Source organism: Lissotriton helveticus, chromosome 6 (assembly GCF_964261635.1).
Source record: "Lissotriton helveticus chromosome 6, aLisHel1.1, whole genome shotgun sequence".
Taxonomy (NCBI): domain Eukaryota; kingdom Metazoa; phylum Chordata; class Amphibia; order Caudata; family Salamandridae; genus Lissotriton; species Lissotriton helveticus.
The window spans coordinates 157,712,107-157,739,078 of record NC_136067.1 but is presented as its reverse complement, the minus strand read 5'-3'; the positions used below and the strand labels follow the sequence as shown (position 1 = coordinate 157,739,078).

General features: G+C 46.7%; 1 protein-coding gene across 1 annotated transcript in view; it reads right to left on the bottom strand.

Annotated features, from left to right (window-relative positions):
* SRP9 (signal recognition particle 9) overlaps positions 1-26,126 on the bottom strand; it is an 84,099-nt gene extending 57,973 nt beyond the window's left edge. Inside the window, exon 1 of the mRNA XM_078647529.1 lies at positions 25,940-26,126. Within this exon, the coding sequence (XP_078503655.1) occupies positions 25,940-26,014 (75 nt within the window). The 5' untranslated portion in view covers positions 26,015-26,126. The remainder of the gene's footprint in view (positions 1-25,939) is intronic.
* Between the last annotated feature and the right edge of the window lie 846 nt (positions 26,127-26,972).

Sequence of the window (26,972 nt, the reverse complement as noted above, 5' to 3'; positions counted from 1 at the left end):
ACACCAACAGAAAGATTCTATACAACAGCTTCAGTATTAACAAATGCCCTCGCTATCCATTACTCAACTATTTCTCCACCTTGAAACAGTCTGGCACCTGACACAAGTGTACTGCTTATGGATAAGGAGTGAGGTACATCCATATCATATAAAGGCATGTTAAATTAGTTAAATCGGTCATATCTGCAAGTCAAATAGGAAATTCGATGTGTTTTTTATAGAAATTTTTATTGAACAAATAAGCAGCCCATCATTACAACCAAGAATCAGTAAATCAACGCGCTTGACAGCTTCCAAAAACAAGGATACAGTATTACATACATTAAGTAAGGGTCGTCGGCCCAGCATTTATACTATTATGTGACTGTAGTACTATTTCTCCCTCGAGTTGGTGTCTCCACCTGTCTAGGATCTGTACTTTTCCCATGGATTCCATATTTAATCCCAATTTTTTGGGTATCCTCTGCTTTGATATACAGCATTTCTGTCCGAACACCACCAGTCCCGGTCGTTTGCAACTAGAGAGCTTTAGTGGTTCCTGTGCCCACCACAACCTTGCTATGCTGCGCTTTGCCACCCCTGATGCCAGTGTGAGCTAGGTTCTCATGTGTGAAGGCTACTTTGGCGGGTCCGGTTCTGGGGTGGTGGTGTCCATCCTGGGTAGGTTTGTGAAGCGCGCCGCCGCCATTTTGGTGCAGGTACTCAGGAGATTTTTTTTTCTCCGAGGTTCAGCCGGACTATTTAAAGCTCCACCTTTTTCAACGCGCAGCGGTGACACGCAGGTGTGGCGCCCTCTCTGCGCCAGAGTCCTGCCCGTCAGCGACACGTAGGCGGACGGGGCAGGACGGCTGGCTTCCTGACCGATTCGTGGTCTATTTTCATACTGCGACTTATTATGCTTACCTATTCTAGTTCCGAGCTGTGCTCTCTCCGTCCTCCGTATAGTCTTTGCCATCATGTCTTCCCTGGAGGAAGGGCTTTAAGGAAAGGCTGCAGCTACTGCGGCTGGCGCCTTCCTGAACGTAAACATCTTTCAAAGGTTAGTACACCCAAGATCCATCAATGTTTACTGCTTAATACCAGATCCCTACCTTGCCATGCTATAGATATTTGGAATCTGCTACAGGACTCTAAGATTTCCTGTTTATTCCTGACGGAGACCTGGCTGTCTGACTTGTCTGCCCCTGATTTGGCAAATGCCATACCCTCCGCTTATAATATATTTAGGAAAGACGGATCGTCTGGTAGAGGCGGTGGAGTGGCGATTATAGTAAATAAGAGCATAGCATGTCGCACTTTTCCGGTTGATAATATACAGGGCAGTGAAGCCCTTGGCTTCACCCTTCAGCTCTCGTCTTCCCAGGCTTGTACAGGGATTCTTGTTTATAGACCACCAGGCTCGGTGGGGCCGTTTTTAGAAGAACTACAGGCAGCCCTTTCGACTCCTTGCCTCAGATCTAATCACTGCCTCCTGCTAGGTGATCTAAACATTCATATGGATGTTAGCTTAGACCCGGATACTCAAAAACTACTGGATATTACTTCCGTGCTCGGATTAGCCCCATATGTGGTAGGACCGTCCCATGAGAAGGGCCACACGTAGGATCAGATCTTTTCTACTCTTCCTATCGGGGTAGATTCTCCCGTGCCAGTTTTGTGGTCGGATCATTTTCTTATTTCCTTTTCCCTCCCTAATATGGTTTCAACACGGTCCAAATTTGTGGGGTCGTTAAAGCATCTCTCTAAGTCTTTCCATCTGTTCACTAGAGAGATGCTATCAAACGCCCTAACCAATTTTCCTTGTCCTACATCTGACAATGTAGAGGATTATACTGCTCTTTTCCATAAATGGCTCTTAGAGTGTCTAGAGAGCTTGGTCCCGGCCAAGACACAAAATTCTGCCAATAAAAGGACATCTGCCCCATGGTTTACTCCGCAGCTAAAAAAAGCTAGACAAGACCTTAAAAAAGCTGAAAGAGCATGGAGGCGATCTTATGATCACTCTGAGAGGCAGAATTTTAAGGCACTGACTAGAGCCTACCATAAATCAATCTGGGCTGGAAAAAAAGCTTACTTGGAATCTATAATAAATGAGGCGGAGCATTCCGGTAAAGAACTCTTTAGGGTGGTAAAAGATTTTACCTCTCCCTCTGCTTATACCCCCATTCATACTCACTCTGAATCCTGGTTGAGGGATCTGGCTGTATATTTTGTACAGAAAATTACTACTATTCAAGATTCCCTCCTTTCCACTTTTCAGCAGCAGCCTGTGAGCCTGGGGTGTCCTATGTCAGATCATGGTCCTTTGTTGTGTGATTTTCCCTCACTGGATCATGCAAGCTCTCTTGACATCCTGTCCAACCTTAAATCTGGATCTCCACAGGATCCGTGCCCGGCCAAGTGTTTAGCAAACTTGGCACCTGTGCTAAATGACTTGGTCAATCCCATCTTAAATATGTCGCTCTCATCCGGGGTAGTTCCAAAGGCTTGGAAGAGTGCCATGATCCTGCCACTCCTGAAAAAACCAGCACTCGACCCTCTAGTCCATGCCAACTACAGACCTATTTCCTTACTCCCGGCTCTAGCGAAAGTGACTGAGAGGTTTGTTCACAGATCAATCTCTAATTTCATCGAGGAAAACGATCTGCTGCATAACACCCAATCCGGTTTCCGTGCGAATTTCAGCACGGAGACTGCGCTCCTCGAAGTCACAGACGCCATCCGGGAGGAGTTGGATGCTGGAAGAAAGGCTGTATTGGTCATGCTTGACCTGTCGGCGGCATTCGACACCGTTCCCCACGCGCTTCTCCTTGCCAGACTCTGGGACTTTGGTTTGCGGGGAACGGTGTGGAGGTGGCTTAAATCCTTCTTAGCCGACCGCCGGCAGACAATCTGGGCTCCTCCTTACTCCGCCGAGATGCCGCTGCTAGAAGTGGGGGTTCCCCAAGGTTCCATATTGAGCCCCCTCCTTTTTAACATCTGTATGGCTCCTCTGGCAGTGGTCGCGGAGTCTTTTGGCGCCCGGATTGTCACCTATGCCGACGACACCCAGCTCCTGTTTGTAAGCAATAGGAATGGTCTGTTCGACGATGATCAGGTTAGAGGTTGTTTGAGTGCGGTTTTCGAGTGGTTTGGACGTCATGGATTGAAATGCAACTCCGACAAGTCGGAGCTGCTCTTCTTTGGGTGTACCTCCGAGCCGGATTGGAAACCCTGGTGGCCGCAGGATATGTTTCCTCCCGTTAGTTCCTCCCTGAAGGCCAAAAACTTGGGAGTGATCATTGATAGCGACTTATCTTTTGGACCACATATTTCCTCTCTCACCGGGAAATGCTTTGGCATCCTCCGGATGCTGCGTACATTTCTACCTTTAGTATCCATCCAGCATAGGAAAATCGTCCAGGCACTGGTTGGCTCCAGGCTGGATTACGCTAATGTTTTATTTTTGGGACTTCCCAAATATCTGGTTAGGCGTCTTCAAATTGCTCAGAATTCTGCGGCCCGAGCTGTCTTTGGCCTCCCAAGAAGAGCCAGAGCCACTGCTCTTCTCTCAACCTTACATTGGCTACCGATTGACAAAAGAATTCTTTTTAAAACCCTGACTACGACCTTCAAGGCCTTGCACGGTATTGGCCCTAGATACATCTCCAAACGACTGTCTTGGTATCAGCCCTCTAGATCTCTCAGATCTTCTGCGTTATCCAAAGTGAAGGTTCCCATTATCAAGCGCGCCAGAGCAGGAGGACGGTCCTTCCCTTATTTAGCTCCTCGTGCTTGGAATGACCTCCCGATTTCTCTAAGACAGGCTTCTAGCCTGCTGTCCTTCCGAAAGGCCCTTAAAACATGTATTTTCCCTTAGACTGGTGCTGCTTTTTTATGTGTGTGTTGCATGTCCCTTCAGTGTTATGTTTCTCCCTCATTTGGTGGGTACCTTCGAAAAAGCGCCGGGATGCTCCATGGAGTGGCCGTGCGCTATAGAAGCATAAAAATAACATAACATAACCTGGACTCACACCCTTGACGTCCAATGAATGGCAGCAGGAGTATGTGTGTGCCCAGCACTTCAGACATTACTCCAGCCACCCTAGTCCAGTAGTGTTGAATTTTGGGACACTCCCAGATAATACGGAAGAAGTTGCCTGCCCTTCCACACCCCATAACGCAGTGATAAGAGTCTGACCTGCCTAATTTGAGGTGGAGCGTTCTCGGGGAGGAGGGGGAAGATCTCTGTAGGACTGTGCTGGATCAATCTAAAGCTTGCACGTATGGCAACCCCCTGGGGCTCTGGATTGCTTCCTGCCGGTCATCTTCCAGAAGCCCAAAGTCAGATTCCCACACTGCTATCAAAGGGCCTAGAAGTTCGGGGAGGTTGTTCATTATCTTCCGGTATGTGAGGGAGGTCGCTTTGTCTATCATGGGGTCAAGCAGCAATCTATCCTCCTGTGGGGAGTATTCAGGCAGCGTTTCCCTTTTGCTATGTGGCGTCATAGGGCATGTCTCAGTTGTAGGTTACGGAGTTGTTTTCAGTCAGCCATTTGGTATTCTGTCTGGAGTTCCTTAAATGTAAGCATTCTCCCGCCCGCTATATGTCTCCAAGGGTGTCCAAGCCAATTAGGCTCCATCTGTGAAAGCCCTGTAGGCGCCCCACGTCACCCAGTGCGCCACTTTCCTACATTGGTGTGTGTTGAGTCAGCCTCAAGTACCAGCCCAACAGTCTAGTAGTTACTTGCCACGCTCGTGAGACCTACTGCGTGTGGGCAGGGAGCAGTTTCCTCCTTCGCCTGTGGTACAGGGCCGCTAGGTGTCCTCATCGAAGCCAGTCAACCCTATATGCCGGCTCAGTGTGGGGTGCAAAGACCCAGCCATTGGCATTGATATGTTGGGTCGCTAGGTAATAGCTTCGGATGTCTGGGACCGCCACGCCGCCCTCATACACCCAGAGGCTGAAGTTTGAGCAGTGCTAAGTGTGGTTTGCCAGCTTCCCACAGAAGGTTGCGTTGCTCCCTCTCGATGGCCTTGAAGAAGGTGTCTGGGATCTTGTATGGGGTAACGGCAGAGCGTAGAGTAGGTGAGGTAGGGCCATCATTATAAAAACAGTACTGCTCTGCCCATGAGGGAGATCGGTAGACGTCGCCAGTGCATTATGTTGTCGCGCAGCCTCGCCAGTCTGGAATATATGTTTAGACTTAGGAATTCCTCGACTGTCCTTGTGATCCAGATGCCTAAATATTTGAATTTATTGTGTAGTGTCAGGGTAGCGCAGTCAGTTGTGAGTGGTGGAAGTTATCCAGTGAGATTAAAGATAAGATTTGTCCCAGTTTATCTGGTAACCAGAGTAGGTGCCAAAAAGCCGGAGTTTATTTAGGAGTCTGTGGAACGTTTGTTTAGGTCTGTGTGCATAGAGCAGTACGTAATCTGCATACAGCGAGAAAAGCTCATCCCACCCCCGATATCTATGCCCCAGATTAGGGGTCCCATTGGAACCATGCTGCTAGCGGTTCTAGTGCCAGCACAAATAGTATCGGGGAGAGTGGACACCCTGTCGCGTCCACTATGAAGCGCGAATGCTCTGGAAGTCGACCGATTTACCCACATGCGGGCATTTGGTCTCCGATAAAGGAGGCGGGCCCATGCGCAAAAGTTCAGACCAAAGCCCAATCTGAGCAATACTGCATTAAGATAGGGCTATTCAATGCTGTCAAATGCCATTCGGGCATCCAGTGACAGAGCAGCAGGCATATGAGGAATCGCCGCAGTGGCGTGCATTACACCATATAAGCGTCTAAGATTCAGCCTGGCGCTTCTATGTGGTATAAATCCTGACTGATCTGGGTGTATTATGGTCGAAATTATGGGGAGAAGTCAATTTGTTAACACCTTTGCCAAACACTGGGTTTCAAAGTTAAATAGGGAGATAGGCCGGTAGGAGCTGCACAGCTCCGTGGCCTTGCCTTTCTTTGGAATGAATGATCGTGGCTAGTCTCAGGTCCTTGGGTAGGCACCCCTCCTCCCGTGCGGTTTGTAACATATGAAGCATAGTTTGTGCCACTCCTATTGCTATGCATTAAAAAAATTCTGTGGGTAGCCCATTCAGGCCGGCCGCCTTTCTGGACTGTAGGTCTCGGGTGGCCCCCTCCACTTCCTCCTTCACCAGGTCCCGGTTTAAGGTATGTCTTCTCTTGAAAGAGAAGAGAGATGTCTCTAAGCAACTCCCCTCTCTAGTCTTTTGATCTGTCGCTGCTAGATAGAGTTACTCGTAGTAGGATGCAAAGGACTCTGCAATGTCTGCTCCAGGCCCTCGCATTGTGCCGTCTTTCATAAGGATTTCTGCGACCCAATTGCGCTCTCTATCCCTCTTTTCTAGCCATGCGATGAGCCTATTGGACAGGTCCCCTAGGTCTACAGCCATCTCTGTGCTACTATCGCATGTTGACGCGCTGCCCCTTCCTCCAAATCCCTTAGCCCTGTTTAAGGCATACAATGTTCCTCAGCCCAGAGTCATCTGATTCGCCACACGGTATAGTTTGTTCAAAAAAGTCAATCTCGTGTTCTAGCTTTTCACACCTGGAGCGCCTCTCCTTGAGTCCCCATATTGCTGCTTGTATATATCCTCTGGCCACCACTTTATATGCCTCCCATAGGGTGCAATGCGAATCGACCAATCCTGTGTTTTCATCAAAATATTGCTGCGTTCGCTCTGAACTAAATTTGAAACTCTCGGTTCTGGAAGTGCCCGGGTGCTATACGTGGCGGCATGGTGTGGTCCCCAATTGGACCCTGAAGCAGAGCCTCCACCGGTGAGTGATCGGATATGCTTCTTGCTTTGTGCTGTGCCCCGCGGAAGTGTCCCACATGCATACATTCTGTGAAGAGGTAGTCCAATTGTGACCCACTACCATGTGCAGCAGAGATATGAGTGTATTGTTTACTGGTAGAGTTGTGCAATCTCCATAGGTCTGACAAGTCCATAACCTTCGCGAATGCCCGCAGGGGCTACACCCCCCCCCCCCACCGGCACGGTCGTCTTGTCCAAATCGTGCAACATTACCGCATTCATGTCCCCTCCTAGTATGAGCACTCCAGGAGGCATTCCTAGTAGTGTTTTGCTTAGCTCAGGGAAGGTTTCTGCATGCAAATTAGGTGGAATGTATGTTGAACATAAATTTAGATTCTCCTCCTCCCATGTCCCAGTCAGAGACACAAATCTGCCCAGTGGGTCCTGCCAGATGCAGCCTTGTACCGGGGCATGATTTTTTTTTTTTAACCAGGAATCTGGCGTGAAGCCTGTGTGAGCTACAAGAGTGTAACCTAATCTATTTAGTGCTAGGTAATGGTTGCCTCGCAGGTCCGTCTCCTGCAGAAGTACCAGGTCAAGGGAGAGCCTACGTAAGTATTGCAGGACCATAGTCCACTTAATTTTGTCCCTTAAACCATTCACATTCCATATCAGGAGTCCCAGTGTGGTCATAGACTGAGGTGACTTAACTGTGGTCAGGTGTTTGGTGTCTGGATTCCTAATCCCTTCACCCTCCCCAACCCTGTCCCTTAACTGCCGCCCGGTGAGTCTTGCCTGCGGTGATGGGTCAGTGTGTAAATCACAATCAACATCTAACAAACAACCTTAAAATGTGTGAACTACTCTCCCTTGTAGGACCCCCCTCCAATGCTACCCTGCACCGTAGGTTTAGAACTACCCACTTTCCCAATTTTGCAGAGTGCCTGTTGCCCAAATAGAACAATATTAACTTGGGGTTGGCTGGCTCCGCCACTATGTGCAGCAGCCCTCCCGCCCTCTTGCATCAGTTAGTTAAATAGGCATTTTGAGTTTTGACTAAGATGTGGACCCTACTTTAATGTTTTGCTCTGGACATTAGAAGAGTCTCCGTTACCTGCTGAAACCCTCTGTGGCCCTCTTGCCTCTCAGATTGGACGCAATCACTATTTTTACCATCATTGTACGGGACTTCTCCATACCCTCCCTGCTCCCCTCCTCATTTGGTCAGCTCCCGGGTGTCAGTCTCTGTCGCCTCCGTGTGAATTCTCCGAGCAGTTGCTGGTTGGTTTTTCGTCCTCCTTCGAGCCATTCCCATACCCGATCCGCATTGTTAAGTACTAGGATTTGACATTATCCAGGACTCTGGACTTGGCTGAAAGTAGGATCATGTATTAGAGGTTTTCAATCCGCAATGTTCTCTTGACCTCAAAGGTGCGTCGTTGCCGCTGGACCATGAGGGTGAAGTCCGGGATGAACCGAATTGACGCATTTTCAAAGGGCAGGCCGACCTGTAATGCGGGTTCCCAAACACCTGCGCAACCACACGACGCGTGGCCTTGGGGAGGGGGGAATAGTGAAGTGGCTCTGGTGAAAACGCTACAGGTGCCTGACCCGAAATGGCGGCGCAGCGGGTCCAGGCACACCAGCGATAACACCCTCAGTCCTGATGTGACCCGGAGTCACCAGGCACATAACGATCTATCAATCCTGCCAAATGATGGCTAACCATCAATTCTGTCCAGCAATTGAATCATCCTGTAGGCCAGACTCCTAAATGGCGGCCACAGGCGACCAGGAACACCGGCAATAATCGTCACCCGCAGTCCTGATGTGCCCAGCAAGAGCAGAAGTCACCAGGCAAACAAAAAATAAATAAAATAAATATACTCAATTTTACTTTTGATAAATCTTGCCAAATGAATGTGATGCCTTACCACCAAGTCCTACAAGTCTAACATCCTGGAAGCTTGACCCTAAAATGGTGGCCACACAGGGTCAGGCATACCGAAGACCATATCAGACCATGGAGTAAAACCAAGCCCGATATGCCAAGTTTAATGAGCAGCTATAACTTAACCCCAAAAGACACACAATGGCTGGGTCCAAACTGAATGGCATGGTGAGCAAAACAACTATGAATTTAGGCCCAGATCTCTGTACTGGGGTGAATGTATGACATTGTTCTGCATTCTGTCCATCAATTGTTCTTTTTGCATTTGTCACCCCGAGTGGGACGGATATGCCCAGACGTGGGTCCTGTGCTCTCCATGCCACTGGAGTCAAGCTATGCTGGCAGAAGAGGGGTGAAACCCGGACCCTGGTCCTAGGATGCTTGTTTCCAGTCCAGGGAGGACCTGGCCTGGCAGTTCGGGCTGGACAGTTCCCATTGGGCGCAGGGTCAAGACTGATTTGCATATGGCTGGGACCAAACTGGAATGGCATGGCGAGCAAAAAAACGATGCATTTAGGCCCAGATCTCTGTACTGGGGTGAATGTATGACATTGTTTTGCATTCTGTCCATCAATTGTTATTTTTGCATACAACTTAACCCCAGCATACACCAATAGGTAGTGAGGCTAACAAAAAACGCTCCAGATTTAACTTTAGCCCCAACATTGACTTCCTGGATGCCGGACCACAAAATGGTGGATCTCAGAGTCCAGGGACACTTATGACAATCCTTTTCCTCCTAGGGGGGCAGCCTAACTCGGGCACCATTCCATACCAGGACATTCCCAATGAAACAGGCGCAAGCAACAACTAGTAACAGACAGAACGCTGTCTAAAAAGAGTCTGCCACCAAATGCAGCACACCTTTAAGTCTAACCCAGCTGGATGAACTCTAGGCAGGCCTCCACAAAAATCCCCTGAAAATTAGCATCCATCGCTGAAGGCACCTACCATTCCCTTGACTCCCAGTTCTCAACAGCAAAACAATGCACACACATGACAGAATAAAAAGGACACAGAACAATGTAACCCTCCCCCCCCCCCCTCCGAGCCTACTCAGCTTAGGGCATGCAGAAAATGGATCTCCTTTTCCACACCCAAAATCCGTTGGGATGGAACTCCATTCTTAGATCCCACCTCCACATCGCTGAAACTACCAGCACTCCACTCAGCTGCAAACTAACATTCCTAATATCTAACCACCCGACACGAAATGGCAACACCTTTGCAACCATATACAGCAATGGCACGATCCTGATCCAAGCCAACAATGACAACCTGGACGCTTTGGACTCCCTCTTCCCCACTCGCCTTCACTCACTCCACTACCAATCGAACAAAACTCTACCCTCAAGCCAACCATCCATGGTAATCAAAACAATCCTTTGATCAAAACCCAACCCACCAACCAACCCCCCACCCCACCATCCTCTCCAACCCGCACATCTCATTCCTATTAGCCACGTCAAACACAAGGCTCGTCCAAGAAGATACACTTCAGTCCTCTTACAGCCTGCCCCTCTCCCCCTACCACACTCAACACTACTCCCAGCTAGTAACAAAGGAAACCAGACAACAGCTCCAAACTCCCTACCTGCACTAAACCCACTGAAGTAGACAATTCCCGAAACAATCTGCCACAACTCACCCCCAAGAACCTGATATCAGAAGCACAAGGAGCCACACTGATAAGATCTCCCCATCCCGGAACACAGTCAAGTGCCCCCATCAATAGATGACCATGATCTGGACACCAAGTAATGACTCTCCCACACATTCTGCCATGAATACAGCCCATAGATTGGCACGGCTGGAATACCAGCTAGAAATAGCAATACAGGACATCAATAAAATCCTATCTAACCCACCACTCACACTTCCCAACGCCCCCTCACACACACACAGGTACCTGCAAAAAACACACATACCACCACAAGGCCCAATGAATCAGTTGCAAAACAACCCCCCTCAGGAACCAGCCGCACAGGCCCAAAAGAACAAGCGTGGTAATGTCCATAAAAGAAGCGAGGGATCTTGCAGAATCCTATAAAGCAACTCCTACTGTCACCCCAGCTCCGTGATCCAAGTAACCACTGGATTCGGTAGAGACCATACCACCCCAAGAATGATGAGACCCCAGCTCATCTCACCAATATTCCCATGGCTCCCCCTAATGAGAAACTCAAGAGGACGACTAAATGCATGCTCATTAAACGCTTCACTGCCACCTCCTCTACAATCCACCAGGGAACACCCCCGCATTTGGAGAACATCTTGCCGACCTAATAACACACTGCTCACTCGCAGAAGCCAACAACCTAATACTAGGAGACCTAAACCTTCACTGGAATGAGGTAAACAACCTGCTGATACAAACTTTAAATGAGCTCCTTCACAATAACAATCTGCCCCAACACTGCACTGAACAAACACACAACAAAGGCTCCATCCTAGACGCCATCATAGCTCACAAAGACTCAATCACCATTGACTGTACCCTCCCTGTTGACCGGTCAGACCACCATATCATTCTTTTCCATAATAATCTAAAGACCCAGCGACGGCCTCACACTAATGAAAACTTTCGCTGGACGAGAAGACGGAGCCAGATTCACCTCGAAGAACAGTTAAGTATAGTCCCCTCCTTTGCATGCGACAGGTCCACAAAAGAACTTACCTCACAGTACAACAAGTCTATGACCACCATGTTGGACCCAATAGCTCCCATGAAACAAAAAAATAAATAAAAATCAAGAACATTCTATCTAGATCGTGGTTCAACACTGAACTTACCTCGGAAAGATGAAAACAGAGCCGCAGAAAGACTTTGGCGCAACAACCCTTCGACAACCCACCTTGTTCAACTCAAAAAGGAACGGAGCACCCTGAGGATCCAATCACTTTCATAAGAGCCCATTCTCCTTGACCCGCACCCTTCCACCCCTTTCTACTATGACTACTACTCTGCATTCGAAGGCTACGTGACATATGTAGATCAAGGACCCGTCTCGAAGCACTGTGTTTACTGTTACAATTCTGTGTATACTCGACAGTCACTTGACAAATGTTGTTAAGCGCTCAGATACCTTTGTGTCTGGCTAGCACTATATAAAACTCTTAAATAAATGAATAAATAAATAAGCAAAGGCAACACCGACAACGGGAGGAGGTGCGGGAGCAAAGGCAACACCAACACAGGGAGAGCAAAGGCAACACAGACAGCAGACGGCACTCGGAGATAGCAGCAGAGATCAGAACACTAACAGGAAAGCTACAAAACATGCAGAGGCAAAAGAAAAAGTAGTGCCCGAACACTATATATTGCAGATCATAAAATAAGCAATGTAACAAGGTCAGTCTCAAGGGCGTGAACAAAACAGCAAAAAGGCGGGACAAACTTAAAAGCATTCAACAAACAAACCAAAGGAATTTTGAAAGGCGGGTCAAGGAACAAATAGTGATGGGCATGGTGTAAGCTGACAGAAGTAGATCACAGCACGTAGAGAGCGCATGTGCGCTGCATAGGCTTGCCCTAAAAAGGTAAAGGCGTACATTTTCATATCGTGAATTTAAAAATCAAGGCAAGAAATCACCCTCACATTTTTAGGTCTTGTCTAGCGAACGCAACGCATGCATGCGCCGCGTCGCCTTGGCCCGACTATTGTTGACGGTTTGGTGCGCAAAGGGGACAAAACATGTGCGCGCACGGACCGGAGATGTTCACGCATACGGTGTGCACATCTCCTGTGCCCGGAAGCTGGCGTTTGAACACAGCGCGCGCATGGCGCGCTTTCACTTTCGTGGTCTGTTTTTGCGTTGGTGGCACACGGCAGTCATTTCTCGAAGCACAGTGGTTAGCTAGAGACAAAGGCCAAGACACACCAAGGGACAGGTAGACACACCCAGAAAGAGGATGAGACGGCCAGTGGAAGAGGAGATAACATGACGGGGGCTCACGGTGTTGAGCAAAATTTACCACTGACTGGATGCTGCAAACAGCCAAAGAAATTGAGGTCTACTCACCGCATCCTTCGAGTAAACTTATTCAGCCTAAGCATGCTGCTCCCAGGGCACGGAACCTCAGCACACAACTAGTTGCCCTAACATACAGCAGATTTCAGAGGGCGGAAGTCGGGGTTCAAGATATTGCAGAAGGATTCTCTAAATTCGGTCTCAAACACACACACACATTCATATCCACTTCCGGCACTTGTTTGCAGAAGTGGCTTCTGACGTTTCTTTAGAAAGTAACAGATTCTGCTTTTCGTAGAACGATGAATCAGAAAAATCTCCTCTGGGACTGTTTGTGGTGAAGTCAGATATAACTTCAAAGTTGTACAGTAGCAAGTTTAAGTAGTAAAGGTTAGATTTTTTTAATTATTGCGTTTTTGCATTTGTGTCATAATAAATATGTAGCACATCCTATTTTAACATGTTTTCTTTAGCTTATTTGGTATTTTCAACACCACCGACAGTGAGTGTAACCAATGCTTCAGCCCAATAAGAGCCATCTACAAGTTATTAATTGTATTCAAACTGGCTCACTGTATTTCTCAAGGCCACTTTAACATCCTACCGACGCCCTACACACCCACCAAGACTGTATGATTCACTAACCTTCCAATACAGCAGATGATGTGGCACAGGGACAATAATGGCGGCATCGCCATTCTGCAGCTACACTCCAAGGATTTCCTTTCGGTTGCCCCCTTTTTAATTTAAACTGTTCTACCCTCATTGGGGGCATTATAGACTTTCTGCCCGTGACATTAACAGTTCGTAGAGGCAGTCTCCTCCCAGATAAGCCCTTGCCTATTTCTCAGGTTCACAACTTGGGAAGAAGGACATTAACAACAGAGTAACCCTTGGTAGTTGACTATGGTGTTATTTTTAAGCTTCTACTATCTGACAGCTCAAGCGGTCTGCTTGCAAATGACCTACTGTGGGCTTACCAACTATTTGTTGAGAGGTATTAAAGTGTGTGGTTGCTTACCATTGTTTTTAGGTTCGCCTAGGCAGCACTTGAGCTGTCTCTTCGAGACATGCTGTATTCAGGATATGGGCATTAAGCTCCGCACACATTCCGTCTATACATTTTATTAGCACCAGGCAGTGTCTTTTGGAATTCCTTTTATTTCATTGGTTTATTTTGTTAGTAGCCCGCAGAGACAGCTTAACAATGCATTAAACACACTGTATCCAAAACGTGCTGTATCTGTGGACATAGAAGGGCAGACACTTTATAGTCTTGTTAAAACTGCATTCAACGAGCTTTTAGAACACAAAACGCTCACCCAACAGGAGTATTTTTACAATAAGTTATCAGAGAAGTAATGTGGTTTCGCCTTTAACGTACAAATGAAAAAGCTTCTAAAAATGCATTCCATGTACCGGCATAGAATGCATTTCTACAAAGCATTTTCACATGTACTTAAAAAGCAAAAGAGCAATTCTTCCTGTTAGTTTCAGTTTAAAAAATAAATCCCGTCGGGTGAACATGTGTTCAGAAAGACAGACAGCATCCGGTCAGGGGTGTGGTAGCGGGGACAAGGGAGACATGCCTTAGGGCTTGTATCTGCTGATGAATAGCACTCCTCAGCCGCACAAATGGTCACCGGCAGAACATTATTCAAAGAAGACCCATCTGCAGCACACTGGGCACAAAAGGCTTTACTTGGTTTGCCTCGTTTCCATTTACAACGCCAGTAGCACCAATTCTTGTATCCTTTAGGTTTTCAGTTTTTCGGATGTCTTCGTAGACTATTTCCGCGTGGGAGTGTTTCGTAGCTATTTACTAGACAGATAGAAATAAGAATAGCTTGCAATTTTATAGCACGCCATATACCACCTCGGCTGTTTCTTAGCTCTGTAAATAACAGGTGTTGTTGACTATATTTAACCGTACATAATTTACACTACTTTTTTGGGAGGGATGGGCGGACATAGCTAGGATTCAAACTAATGACATGCAGCTCTCCGCAAATGTCAGCACTGAGCGTTTACCTCACCGGACAAGGTTTCTAACTTACTGTGATACATGGCGACCAGTGCTCATTTGATTACATTGAAAACAAGCATTTGCAATGCAATAGGTCTTGCATTTACGAGAGTTTAAACTATTGACATTGCAAATAACTGTCTTTTATTTAGTTTTTTGTTTTTAAAACAAATAAAAGGCATTGTTGTTTACAATGCCAATAGCTTAAACTCAGGTAAATGTGAGACCTGCTGCATTGCAAATGCTTGTTAAATGTAGAGAGTAGTTTTCTGTGCACTAAAGAGCATAATCTTGGGTTGTGTCCCTCACTGCAAAGCCTGTTAAGTAGCAGAAACCTCAAGCGTTGAGGCTACAGTACATTAAACAGAGATTTTGAAGAGTACCTACTACCTAATGATTGAACGGAGTAGAGACAAATTTACTCAAGAAAGTGGTGAAGCACAGTTCTGATAAACGCTCAGACGACTTTAGACAACAGCAAACAAAGTCACAAGCAAAATACCAGTCATCTGGTTGGGTGGAACAGCATAGCCAAAGAACCAGAAGCTCTACTTTCTCCTCTTTTTTCTTTGACAATCTTCACAGAGCTTTCATGAATAGCAACAATATCTTAGCAGACACCAATAATGAATTGCACTATTCAGTACAGTAAGCCCAGTTACAAAACTGAGGCCGGGAACACAAGTAACCCATGTTTTACCCTCACAAGCTTAGACATCACAGATGATCCTGGCAGCAGCTGAACCTCAGGGTAGTGAGCTACAGGTAGCCCCTACTGTAAAAACCTCAAAAAAATGTAATCAGAGCCCATCTTAAGGTAGGGTGTCAAATGTGATCTACCACAACATGAATCCCAAAAAGGAACAAGAGCATAGAAGGCCTATGGAGATCGAGGGACACCCATCCGTGCAGGAGTTGCAGCAAGGCATGGACCAATGAGCCTACATGTAAAAACAAAAAAAGGAGGTATGCAAGGCCAAAGGCTGCCCCAAAAAAATATAATAAAACCTGGGGACTATGGTGAGAATACTACCAAACAATGGGGACCTGATGTGTTGCAGATACACCAAGATGACAAGAGGTTGAAGATTAATATCCGCACACAATTGTTCCCCGACTTGGAGGAGAGTTCTGTTTTTTCATTTAAGATATGCACAATTATCAGGCATGTAATACTTTGCTGTGAAATTTTCAAAGATGTGAGAAAAATGGTCCTATCATATTGGTATGAGAATGGTATTTCATATTTGCTTTTTAGGTCTCGCGACCAGCGTTGCACTGCGCAGCAGTGACGCGCAGGTCGCGAGACCTCTAGTAGTTGAAAAACAGGGTTTTCAAGCTGACCTGGAATCGCACACGCTCGTGCATTCCCCTCATCTATGAGGTAAGTACTTTCTGATCCAAGACATGAATATTGTACTGCAAAGCACCGGTTCTGTCTATATTCAGCCCAGAGATGTGGGATACGACATCTTAGATTTACAGAAAGCAAAGATTACTCTGCAGTTTGGGTGGCGAACATGTTTTATGGTAAGCTCTAAAGGACAATTAGCCCTATTCCACTAGCTCGGTTCACACATTTAAGTTTAAGTACAGAAATGTATTAAACAATTACATTCTGAATGAACACTTTTAGGAACCTAAGGGAACAAATCATGACCGCCCTCAAACACGCCACCCGCAAGCACCACCAGCTCATCCGCACCACCAAGAAAAAATCACTGAAGGAGCGACTGGACAACAATGCCCACGACAGCAAGGAACTCTTCAGCATCGTCAAGGAGTTCTCCAACCCCAGCACCGGCAACAACGACATCACTCCTTCACAAGATCTCTGCAACTCTCTTGCCTCGTTCTTCCACCGCAAGATAGCCGACATCCACAACAGTTTCGGCGCTCCACCCACGCACCCAACCGTCGAACCAACGCACCCCACCGCCACCCTCTGCACCTGGACCACGGTGACCACCGAAGACACAGCCCGCACGATGAACAGCACCCACTCCGGATCTCCAACCGACCCCTGCCCCCACCAAGTCTTCAACAAGGCCGACTCCACCATCGCACCCCAACTCCGGGACGTCATCAACACCTCCTTCAACACCGCCACCTTCCCGGAGAGCTGGAAGCATGCCGAGCTCAGCGCCCTACTGAAGAAACCAACAGCGGACCCCACAGACCTCAAAAACTTCCGCCCCATCTCGCTCCTCCCTTTTCCTGCCAAAGTCATCGAGAAGATCGTCAACAGACAGCTTGCCGCCTTCCTCGAGACGAACGGATCCCTCGCAGTCCGGTTTCAGAGCCAACCACTGCACCGAGACCGCCCTCATCGCAGCCACCGACGACATCCGAGCCCTGCTCGACAACGGGGAAACAGCGGCACTCATCCTCCTGGACCTCTGCAGCGTTCGACACTGTCTGCCACCGCACCCTAGTCCAACGCCTCAGCAACATCGGCATCCAAGAGAAGGCACTGGAGTGGATCATCTCGTTCCTCGCCGGAAGAACACAGAGTCCGCCTCCCCCCGTTTCGATCCAAGGCCACCGAAGTCATCTGCGGCGTCCCGCAAGGATCATCACTCAGCCCCACCCTCTTCAACGTCCACATGAGACCTCTCGCTGCCATCGCTCGCCAACACAACCTCAACATCACCTCCTACGCCGACGACACCCAGCTGATCCTCTCCCTCACCAGAGACCCCGACACTGCCAGAACCAACGTACACGAAGGGATGAAAGACGTCGCCGAATGGATGAAGAACAGCCGCCCGAAACTGAACTCAGATAAGACGGAAGTCCTCATCCTGGGACCATCGCCCTCCGCCTGGGATGACTCCTGGTGGCCCCCAGCCCTGGGCACCGCTCCCAAGCCAACAGACCACGCACGCAACCTGGGCTTCATCCTGGATTCCTCCCTCTCGATGACCAGACAAGTCAACGCCGTCTCTTCATCGTGCTTTCACACCCTTCGCATGCTTCGCAAGATCTTCCGATGGATCCCGACCGAAACCAGGAAGACGGTCACCCAGGCCCTCGTCACCAGCCGACTGGACTACGGAAACACCCTCTACGCCGGAACCACAGCCAAGCTACAGAATAGACTCCAACGCATCCAGAACGCCTCCGCCCGACTCATCCTTGACATCCCCCGACGCAGCCACATCTCCGGCCACCTGAAGGACCTGCACTGGCTCCCCATCAAAAAGAGGATCACGTTCAGGCTCCTCACCCACGCACACAAGTCTCTCCACGACCTGGGCCCCAAGTACCTCAACGACCGCCTGACCTACACGCCCACCCGCCAGCTACGGTCTACTAGCCTCACCCTCGCCGCCGTACCACGAATCCGAAGAGCCACTGCCGGAGGCAGATCCTTCTCCTACCTGGCGGCCAAGACATGGAACTCCCTCCCCATCCACCTTCGGCTGACCCAGGACCACCTCGCCTACAGGAGACAACTCAAGACCTGGCTGTTCGAGCAGTAGCGGACCCCTTCCCCCAAGCGCCTTGAGACCCTTCCGGGTGAGTAGTGCGCTATACAAGTGTTATGATTGATTGATTGATTATGTTCTTTAATTAGGAAAGATACATTAAAGGCAGTCACATTCAATTTAAATCTGAGCTCCCAAGAGCAAATGACGGGGCCAATAAGGAAATAAATACACACACAGACTAAATAAAACCATACAAATACACACACACACATAGGCCAACTATCTTGTCTATAACAAACGTGTGCTGACAGTGAATCAGTCTGGGCTTTATGCTCAATCAAATACTGTGTTTTCCACTAAGTCAAAAAAGATGTTGCTCTGATCAGAACAAACATTGGCAAAGTCAATAAGTCTTGCTGCTTCCAATCTGCTTTGCTTTAGCTGAATTGGAACTTTACATTTTCTTGCTAAATGTGAACGTTTGATGTGGCTGCAGAGTTTACCGTATTTTCAAACAGACCTTGTGAACATGCTACAGTTCTGCAATAAAGGTAACCCAAAAAAAAGTCATAGCTAACACTTCAGAACTTCAGAAATGCTACAAATGAAAGCATTGTTCAGTTGTATGTTGCAACAATTGGGTTTCAAGCGATCAGACTCCTACCAGTTGCATATATATGGAAACTAAAGTTTTATAAATTCTTACCAATTAAGGAGGAGCAGAGAGAAAGATCAGTTGCCGGGAACCATGCAGACTTTTGGGACCCTTAACTGAAAACTATATGGTCTGCCGGTATTTTTTCTTTTTTTAAATGACACAGCAATGAATAAAACTAAAATGAAACTAAGACAAACATGGAACTCGCCGTTAGAGATGTGTGACGAACAATGTTTCGGGTCTATAAATTATTTACTCTAACAATATTTGTCATTGCTGAAATATGAATAATGATAATTCTGACAAACATGATTTACATAAGATTAGTACACATTAAATCTTAAATTGTTGTAAAACACCAACATTTGTGCGTCTATTGTCGATTATCAACACCCTACAAAAGTTGCAAGTATATCCCAGAGAAGGAGGTTCTACGTTTCTCTATTGAGGCAGGAAATTCCTTTGGGGGCTAAGAAGATCTACTGGGTGTAATCCCCAAAACATAGGGAATTCACGACACTCTGGTACATGGCAAAAAAGGGTAATGTGTGAAAATACATAGCACCCAGATGCTGCCAGATAGTGTACCAGAGTCCGGACGGATGAAGGTTTTAAGAAGGTGTGTAGTTCTGTATTGCTTTCGAATGTAATTGAAAACAAAGGGTTTCGCAAATCTGCACGCAGACCAAGGTTATGTTTATCAGAGGTTGAGCCTGGGCAGAGTCCCTCTCTGTTATGCAAATTGCAGGAGGGTGCATGGTGAAAGTTTCTGCATGCAGGTTTGGTGTCCTGAACGAATGTGGCTTCTTATAAATGGACATGGGGAAGGCTGGGCATTGGAGAGAAATAATAAATGTGACCGGTGTTAAAGGAAGGTGTCTAACAACTTTATATACATTGCTCTCTTTGTAGTTTTAAAATAAATCACTTGTGATCATAATAGCTTGATAATAAAATCAGCAATAATCTAGTGGGAACACACCAAAAATATAAATGTCGAAAATTGCCTGGATAGCTAGGGTACATACCTTATTGTAGGTAGTAAACCATTAATGGACTATGTTTCGGAATCTGACAAATTCTTCAATGACTGAAGGTCACGATACCGTAAGATTTTAAAACATGCCCTGCTTACCAGGCATTGCAGCGAAAGGGAGCCAATAAAAGCGTACAAGGGAAAAACGCTCAGGCCATCATCAACAAAAGCTATAGATCAAATGACAGTTCTTGAACCTATACGTCAGTGATTTAAGAGAGATTATTATACCACAAAAATCCATCCAAATATTGGGACAACTAAATGATGACCTTCTAAATCAGCAAAGGCTTGGACCGGACCTACATGAAAGGAGGCCAGGGTATTTAGTCCTCCCCAAACATTTTTCACTTACCTGCCGCAGCCTACCTCCTCCGTCCTCTTCTGTCGCACGGAAGCACTAGAAGCAAACAGGCTCCCAGAATCCCCTAGCAAATCACAATGCTGCTGTCAACAGCATGACAGCAGCGCCACGATTGGTCTGATTGCTGTGGTTAGGCTCTCAGACAGGGTCCAGGAGCCTGTGCATGTTCTCCACCCAGGCTGTGCATTACAGCCAGGTGTAAAACATGCTAAGTGCGCATGACTCTTTGGCCCGCCCCAGATGCCTAACAGTCATGCGTACTTGAGTGCCCACATCTCCCCCTGCTTCTGTGACAGCCCAACCCTTCACCTAAAATTTAACAACTGAGCCAGTACAGAAAAAGAAAATTATATTTTGTTATTTATTTATTGAGCTTTTAGAGCACGACAGCTACCCAAAAAGGATTTCCCAGCGCTGGACGGGCAAAGTGCTGGTAAAATGTAATTAATACAAATAGACAGAGTTATTGGTTGAATAGCCAGGTCTTAAGGGCTCTGCGAAAGCGTGTGTAGATGGTTTCTTTGCGGATGTTAGGCCGGAGGGAGTTCCACAAGGTGGGACCTAGGTATGAAAAAGATCTGCCACCCATCCTGGCAAATTTGATTCTAGGTACAGTAAAGTTTCCGTGAGATGTAGATCGGAGGTGGCGGGAGGGAGTGTAGGGACGTACAAGGGATTGTAGGTATTGTGGAGCAGTGCCCATTTTGATTCTAAACATGTAGCTCAGGGTTTTGAATTTGATACGACTCTCTACCATGAGCCAATGTAGGTCGCGTAGATGTCCAGAGATATGGGCGGTTTTGGGAATTTTGCACAGTAATCTTGCGGCAGAGTTTTGTACCAGCTGCAGACGTCTTGTCACTGTCTTGTTAGCACCCAAATAAAGGACATTTCCATAGTCCAGACGGGATGTTATAAGGGCATGGACCACAGATTTTTGGGTGTCATTTGGCAACATCCAGATGATCTTCCTAAGGCAACGCAAGATGGTAAAGCAGACGGTTGAGACCTCGATTATCTGCTGGTGCATGGTTAAGGCATCATCAATAATAATTCCCAAGTTACGGACGTGTCTGGAGGGCAGCGGGAGGGTGCCCATCTCTGCAGGCCAGTGTGACTGGCTCCATAGGTCTTTCTTTTTACCAAGAATCAGGACTTCGGTTTTTCCGCCATTCAATTTTAGGAGGTTGTCATTCATTCAAGTAGCGATTTTCCCTAAGCCGGATTGAAGGCGGGAGGTGGAGCCAGGATCAGTGCTTGAAAGGGAAAAGGTGATCATCTGCGTAAGTGAATAGGGTTAGACCGGCTTGTTCGGCAATGTATGCTAGAGGCCTGACGTACAAGTTAAAAAACAAAGGGACTGAGCACAAATCCCTGGGGTACCCCATAAGGTGAAGAGAGAAAGTTGGAATGCACGGTGTGTAAGGAAAGAGGAGATCCATTTCAATGCTGGGCCACAAATGCCCAGTGAGCTTAGTGTATTGATGAGTAGGGTGTGTGAGATCGTATCGAACGCTGCGGTCGAGCAGTATGAGCGCAGCTGTGTCTCCTCGATCAAGATGGTGACGCAGGTTCTCTAATACTCCCAGTAATGTAGTTTCGGTAGAGAATCCAGTTCTAAAGCCAGATTGAGAGGGATGGAGAATATGACTGGATTCAATGAACTGGGAGAAGTGAATGTGTCTCAAGGATCTTAGAGAAAGCTGGCATTAGAGAAATTGGGTGATAGTTGGATAAATCGCTTGGGTCCACCGTAGGCTTTTTCAAAAGAGGAGTCACCATGGCGTGTTTCCAGTGAGCAGGGACTGTGGATTCTAGTTGGGAAAAGTTAAGGGTTTTGAGAATCAGGGATAGATGGGGGTTGTCAAGTTGTTTTAATATTGAGATGGGAAGAGGGTTCTTAGGCGAGCCAGATTTTAATTTCCCTAAAATATTTTTCAGGGAGTCCAGGTTGAAAGGTGGCCAGGAATCCATGTGCGAGTTAGTGCGAGGAGAGTCGATTGTAGAAGGGCAGGTAGTGGCTTGAGATGTGGTTGTGTGTGGTTGCAGGGTCCTGTTGGAGCGTGAGTTAGCTATATCCAGATAGATTGTTTCAATTTTTTTCGTGAAGAATTGTGTGAGCTCTTCGCACTGGTTTTTGTTCAGGGGTGGCAGTTTTGTAGTGGTCTCGGAGCCAGCCAGCTCTTTGACCAGACCAAAGAGAGTTTTAGAACAATTAGTAGCCTCAGAAATAGTTTTAGAGACAAAGCTGGCCCTAGCAGTAGTGCATAGATTGCGGTAGTGTTTTTTTTGCCTTCTTGTAGGCCTCTTTGGAGTCGGGAGAGTAGTCTTTCCTCCATCTCCGTTCAAGGCGCTTACATTCAGATTTCTCAGCTTTTAAGGATTCGCTGAACCACGGAGCCGGATTTCGATGGTTCTTACGTTTTTTCTGAGTAAGGGGGAGGCAGGCGTTTATGGCGCCTGAGAGCCAGCCGTCAACATCTCCTGATAGTGTTTCAATAGCTCCTGATAGTGTTTCAATAGCTCCTGATAGTGTTTCAATAGCTCCTGATAGTGTTTCAATAGCTCCTGATAGTGTTTCAATATTGGAATGAGCAGAGGGTGGATTGGAGCATAGGAGCTGATTAAGGGCGCTTATATCCAATTTTTTCCAGTCTTTTAGGAATTTTAAGGGATGAGCTGGGAGGGGGGGGGGTGCGAAACTGAATTTAGATAAGTGGTCCGACCAATCTAAAGGCACTGCAGGAGTGCAGTGAATATGAGGTGGTTAGAGAAGATGGGATCGAGGAGATGGCTGGCTGTGTGAGCCTGAATTAAAGAGCGTGACGTTCATGGAAGCTAGATCAGATATGAAATTGCTGCACATAGAGTTATGGGGGTCATCTAGGTGAAGATTAAGATCACCTAGGATTGACAAGTTTTTGGAGTGTATAAGGAAAGGGGTTGTTAGGTTAGGGAAGGATAAGGACCAGGGACTGGGGGGTCCTGGCGGACGGTAGACTAAGAAGCCTGAGAAGGTGAAATTCGGGTTTAGAGAGATTTAAAAAGGGCAACCTCGCAGTTAGGGAAGTTTTGTGGATCAGATTTGCATTGGAGATGGTTTTTGAAGATAATTGCTATATCATCCCCTGTTTTGGTGACTATCCTTCCTAACGATAGCGTAATTGGGAGGTAAGGATGAAGCGACGTCAGGACCAGTGCTTTCATGGAGCCAGGTCTCTGTGAGGAATAAGGCGTTGGGTCGTTCGTCTGCCAGAAGGTCATAAATGTCCCCTTTATGCTCTGGTAATGAGAGGCGGTTAAGAATGAGGAAGGTGAAGTTATTGGTGGACTGGGTTGATGAGGGGGTTGGCATGGTTGTGGTGAGTAAGGGGAGAATTTGCAGTTGGGGCATAGTTTGGAGCTTGTCCTGTCCATTGGCAGCCAAGTACAGCCTTGTTTAGCTCTGGGGCGAAGAGCAAGGAGCTGATCAGCAGAAAAGACAATTAGTTTTGAGCGTTTTTGGGCAGGGGTCGTGGCCCCTGTCCCAGTTCGGACGCCCGCAGATGGGCTTGCCTTAGGTGCGCCTGCGGCGAAACCACTGCGCATGAGGAATGGCATTTGCTTTAAGTAGAGGGAAGCTCTAGGTCATGTGACCGTCCGAGCCCGCCTCCACCGAACCCGCCAGCTGCGAGCAATTAGGTTGAAGTGCAGAGCACAACACCCTCCACAACAATCAGGGTAGGAGCCCTGCAGTGGAACGAGGTGAGTGCGGGAGCGGGAGTGAAAGGTGGTGGCTGTTCTTAGGAATCAAAGTTAAAAGGCGTGGCAGTGCTTTGCTAAAGTTGTTAGATTATTAGGTTTCCGTTTAGTACTACTCAAAAAGCAGTGGGGTCCAGCTCTTCCATCTTAGCAGAGGACCCGCTGCTGCTATTCAACCATGGCAGTGTGATGGCTAACCTAGGAAAAAGTGCCAAACTAAGTAACTTAATAAGGACTCCCAATGATGTATCCCATTCCTGTATCACTCATTCTCAAATAGTCAAACAATAGCCTTAGTCCCAGCATCACCCAGCCAGCCAACCAACCAATCATACCCCACTAGCTCCATTTACCGAACCAAAAACTGGATCCTTCAAGTAGCACTAATGAGGATCCCTATGGATCAGGAAATACCATACACGGTATACTTCTTGAGCAAAAAACAAAAAAAAGGAAGGAAAATGCTTTTGTGGCAACAGGAGAAAAAGTGGGTGCAGCAAATGCTGATAATCCTGGGGACAGTGGGGAGGAATTGAGCGAATAATTTATTGGAACAGTTTTGCCACAATCGGTCAACATTATAAAATTCAAAGGCGGAGGACTACATTTCTTTTAAAAATTAAACCTAGAGTTGTGTATCACAATTTCATCAAAGGACGGGACACGAATGGCAAGCTTAAATGGATTAGACGTTTCCATTCAGCTTGCTACGGGTTTTCAAAAAGACGCAGCAGAAAGGAGTATTAAAACGCTGCAATGATGAGGTCTGTGTAAGGCAGCAGGGAGGGATGACTAAGGATGAAAGAAGGTTATGAAGTGAAGGTTCAAAAGAATGCCGACAGCAGGGGGTCCTATTTCTTCTATATACAGACTAGGAATTACTGATATGTTGCAATGAGGATTCTCCAGCCTGTCTTTTCAAGGTGTTTGGTGAGTTTCCGTCATATTAAACAACAGGCCGTCAACTTCATAACGCAGGGAAATCAAGTATGTAGGTGTGCTAGAATGTTGGCAAAGTTGTACACTCACAGGTAGCGTTGAGATTGGCTTTTAGAGCTAAGCTGGAGATCCTAAGAACAAGCCAGCAAAATATATGATATGTAAATGATACAGCAAACATAAAAATAGTATTAAAACTTTCAGATTAAAAATATGTTTTTCTTTAAGGCAAGGTGGCATTATAGTAAGTATATTCGATTAGATCACTACATTCACAGTTGGTGAAAGTAATATTTTTTTAAACATGAACTTTAACCTTTCCTCAATGCTCTGGCAACAGATGTCGGTCTGCCACGTGATATATATATATATATATATATATATATATATATATATATATATATATATCTGTGCACGGATGCTGAACTTAAACTAGACATGGTGGTCTCAGTTCGTAGATTCATACACTTTAAGAGGCACCTATGCTTCAGGGAAAAAGTTAAAAACTAGGCTCTTCGTTTCTTAGGTGTTTTAGCCTCCACCTTTTCTTCTTCCCTATTTGGTTTACGATATTCGTCTTCTGTGGGAAGCCCCATTTCTGGGGCAGCCATGCGCTCTATAATTTTTATTAACATTACATATTAAGTGGAGAAGCCGGCTTTTAACATTCGCGTACTCATTATACATTGTGCAAGTCAATCAATGCTGGCTTGGACTGCAGCACAGATTCCAGTTGTGAAGGTGATGTCGGGCATATTCCAATATGTTCACAAATGCCAACCTTTCGGTTTAGGCAGAGAAAGTTCACGATTTTTTCTAACAAAATAGCAAATATTTTACCCTTCTCTCGCCACGTTCAGCACTTTTATGCAAGTGACTGGAGGGGGTAATCATGTCCTCCTATTTTACTTAATCTCCATTCCATCAGTTGCCTTATGTATGTAGGCTCGTATCTGTGTACTAAATAGGTCTTATACGATCACGTACAGTTTCGAAACTGTGCACGGTGGCCGTGCAGTGGTGACGCGGTTTGCTGCCCTTACCTTCATGGGGTCGGTCTGGTAAAGCTTCTCGGCGGCCCTGGAAAACTCCTCCCAGGTCTGGTGGTAGTAAGGCATGGCTGGCAGGCGCTGTAATCACAGCCGGTAGTGACCCGCTCCCATCACAGGAAACCAGCGAGCGAGGAGGACGTCACGTGACGTGACCCGTACGTAGCACATAAGGGTCACGCATGCGCAAACTCTCCGCTTTAACTTCCGACGCTGGAAGACAGCTGGCAGTGGGCAGGAGGTGTGTTCGTCTCTCATTGGTCTTGGCAGGAGAAAATGGGTGGAGCGAAAGAAAACAATAGAGTAGAAAACAGCTAGAACGTCTCTTGCGACGCTCTATCTCCTTGTAGTTTTCTAGCAATTGTTATGATTTAGAAAGAGGTTAGACATGATTTGCGTTCGCTTGTAAAACTTCTGTTTACGGTCTGTGTTTTTATTCGGGAATTTTTGAGAAGATTGGGCAGTAGATTCTACTCGAAGCCTGCTAGGAGAGACTTATAGTACAGGCATTCAATTTTATTTTATTTATTTATGCGTTTTTATAGCGCGGACTTTACCCGAAGGTGTCAGAGCGCTTCACAAAAGGAACAGTCCTGGTACATGAGGAGAAACTTACAAGTGAACAATTTACAACAGCAAACATTAAGTTACATGAGGCAAAAGTGACAAATGTGAGCAAACAATATACAAGAAGAGGTAGCAAAAGGTACATTATAGGAGGAAAAAGTGACGTGTGCAGGTTACAAAGGTATACAAAGTACAAGTAGCGGTATAATCAGGGCCGGTCCTAGGATATGTGGAGCCCTGGGCAGAATAGGAACATGTGAGGCCCCTAAGAAGAGACCACGCGGAATCGGATTGGGCCGGCTAAAGAAAGCTTTTTTTTTTATAATTAAAATTAAAACAAACTGCACACCCTCGACTGGGTGTTGTCAATGGTTGTTAGCTGTTTAAGCTAAATGAGCAACTACAATATATTATTTTCCATTCACCTTGTTGCGTTGACCAATAAGTAGCTCTTTCACAC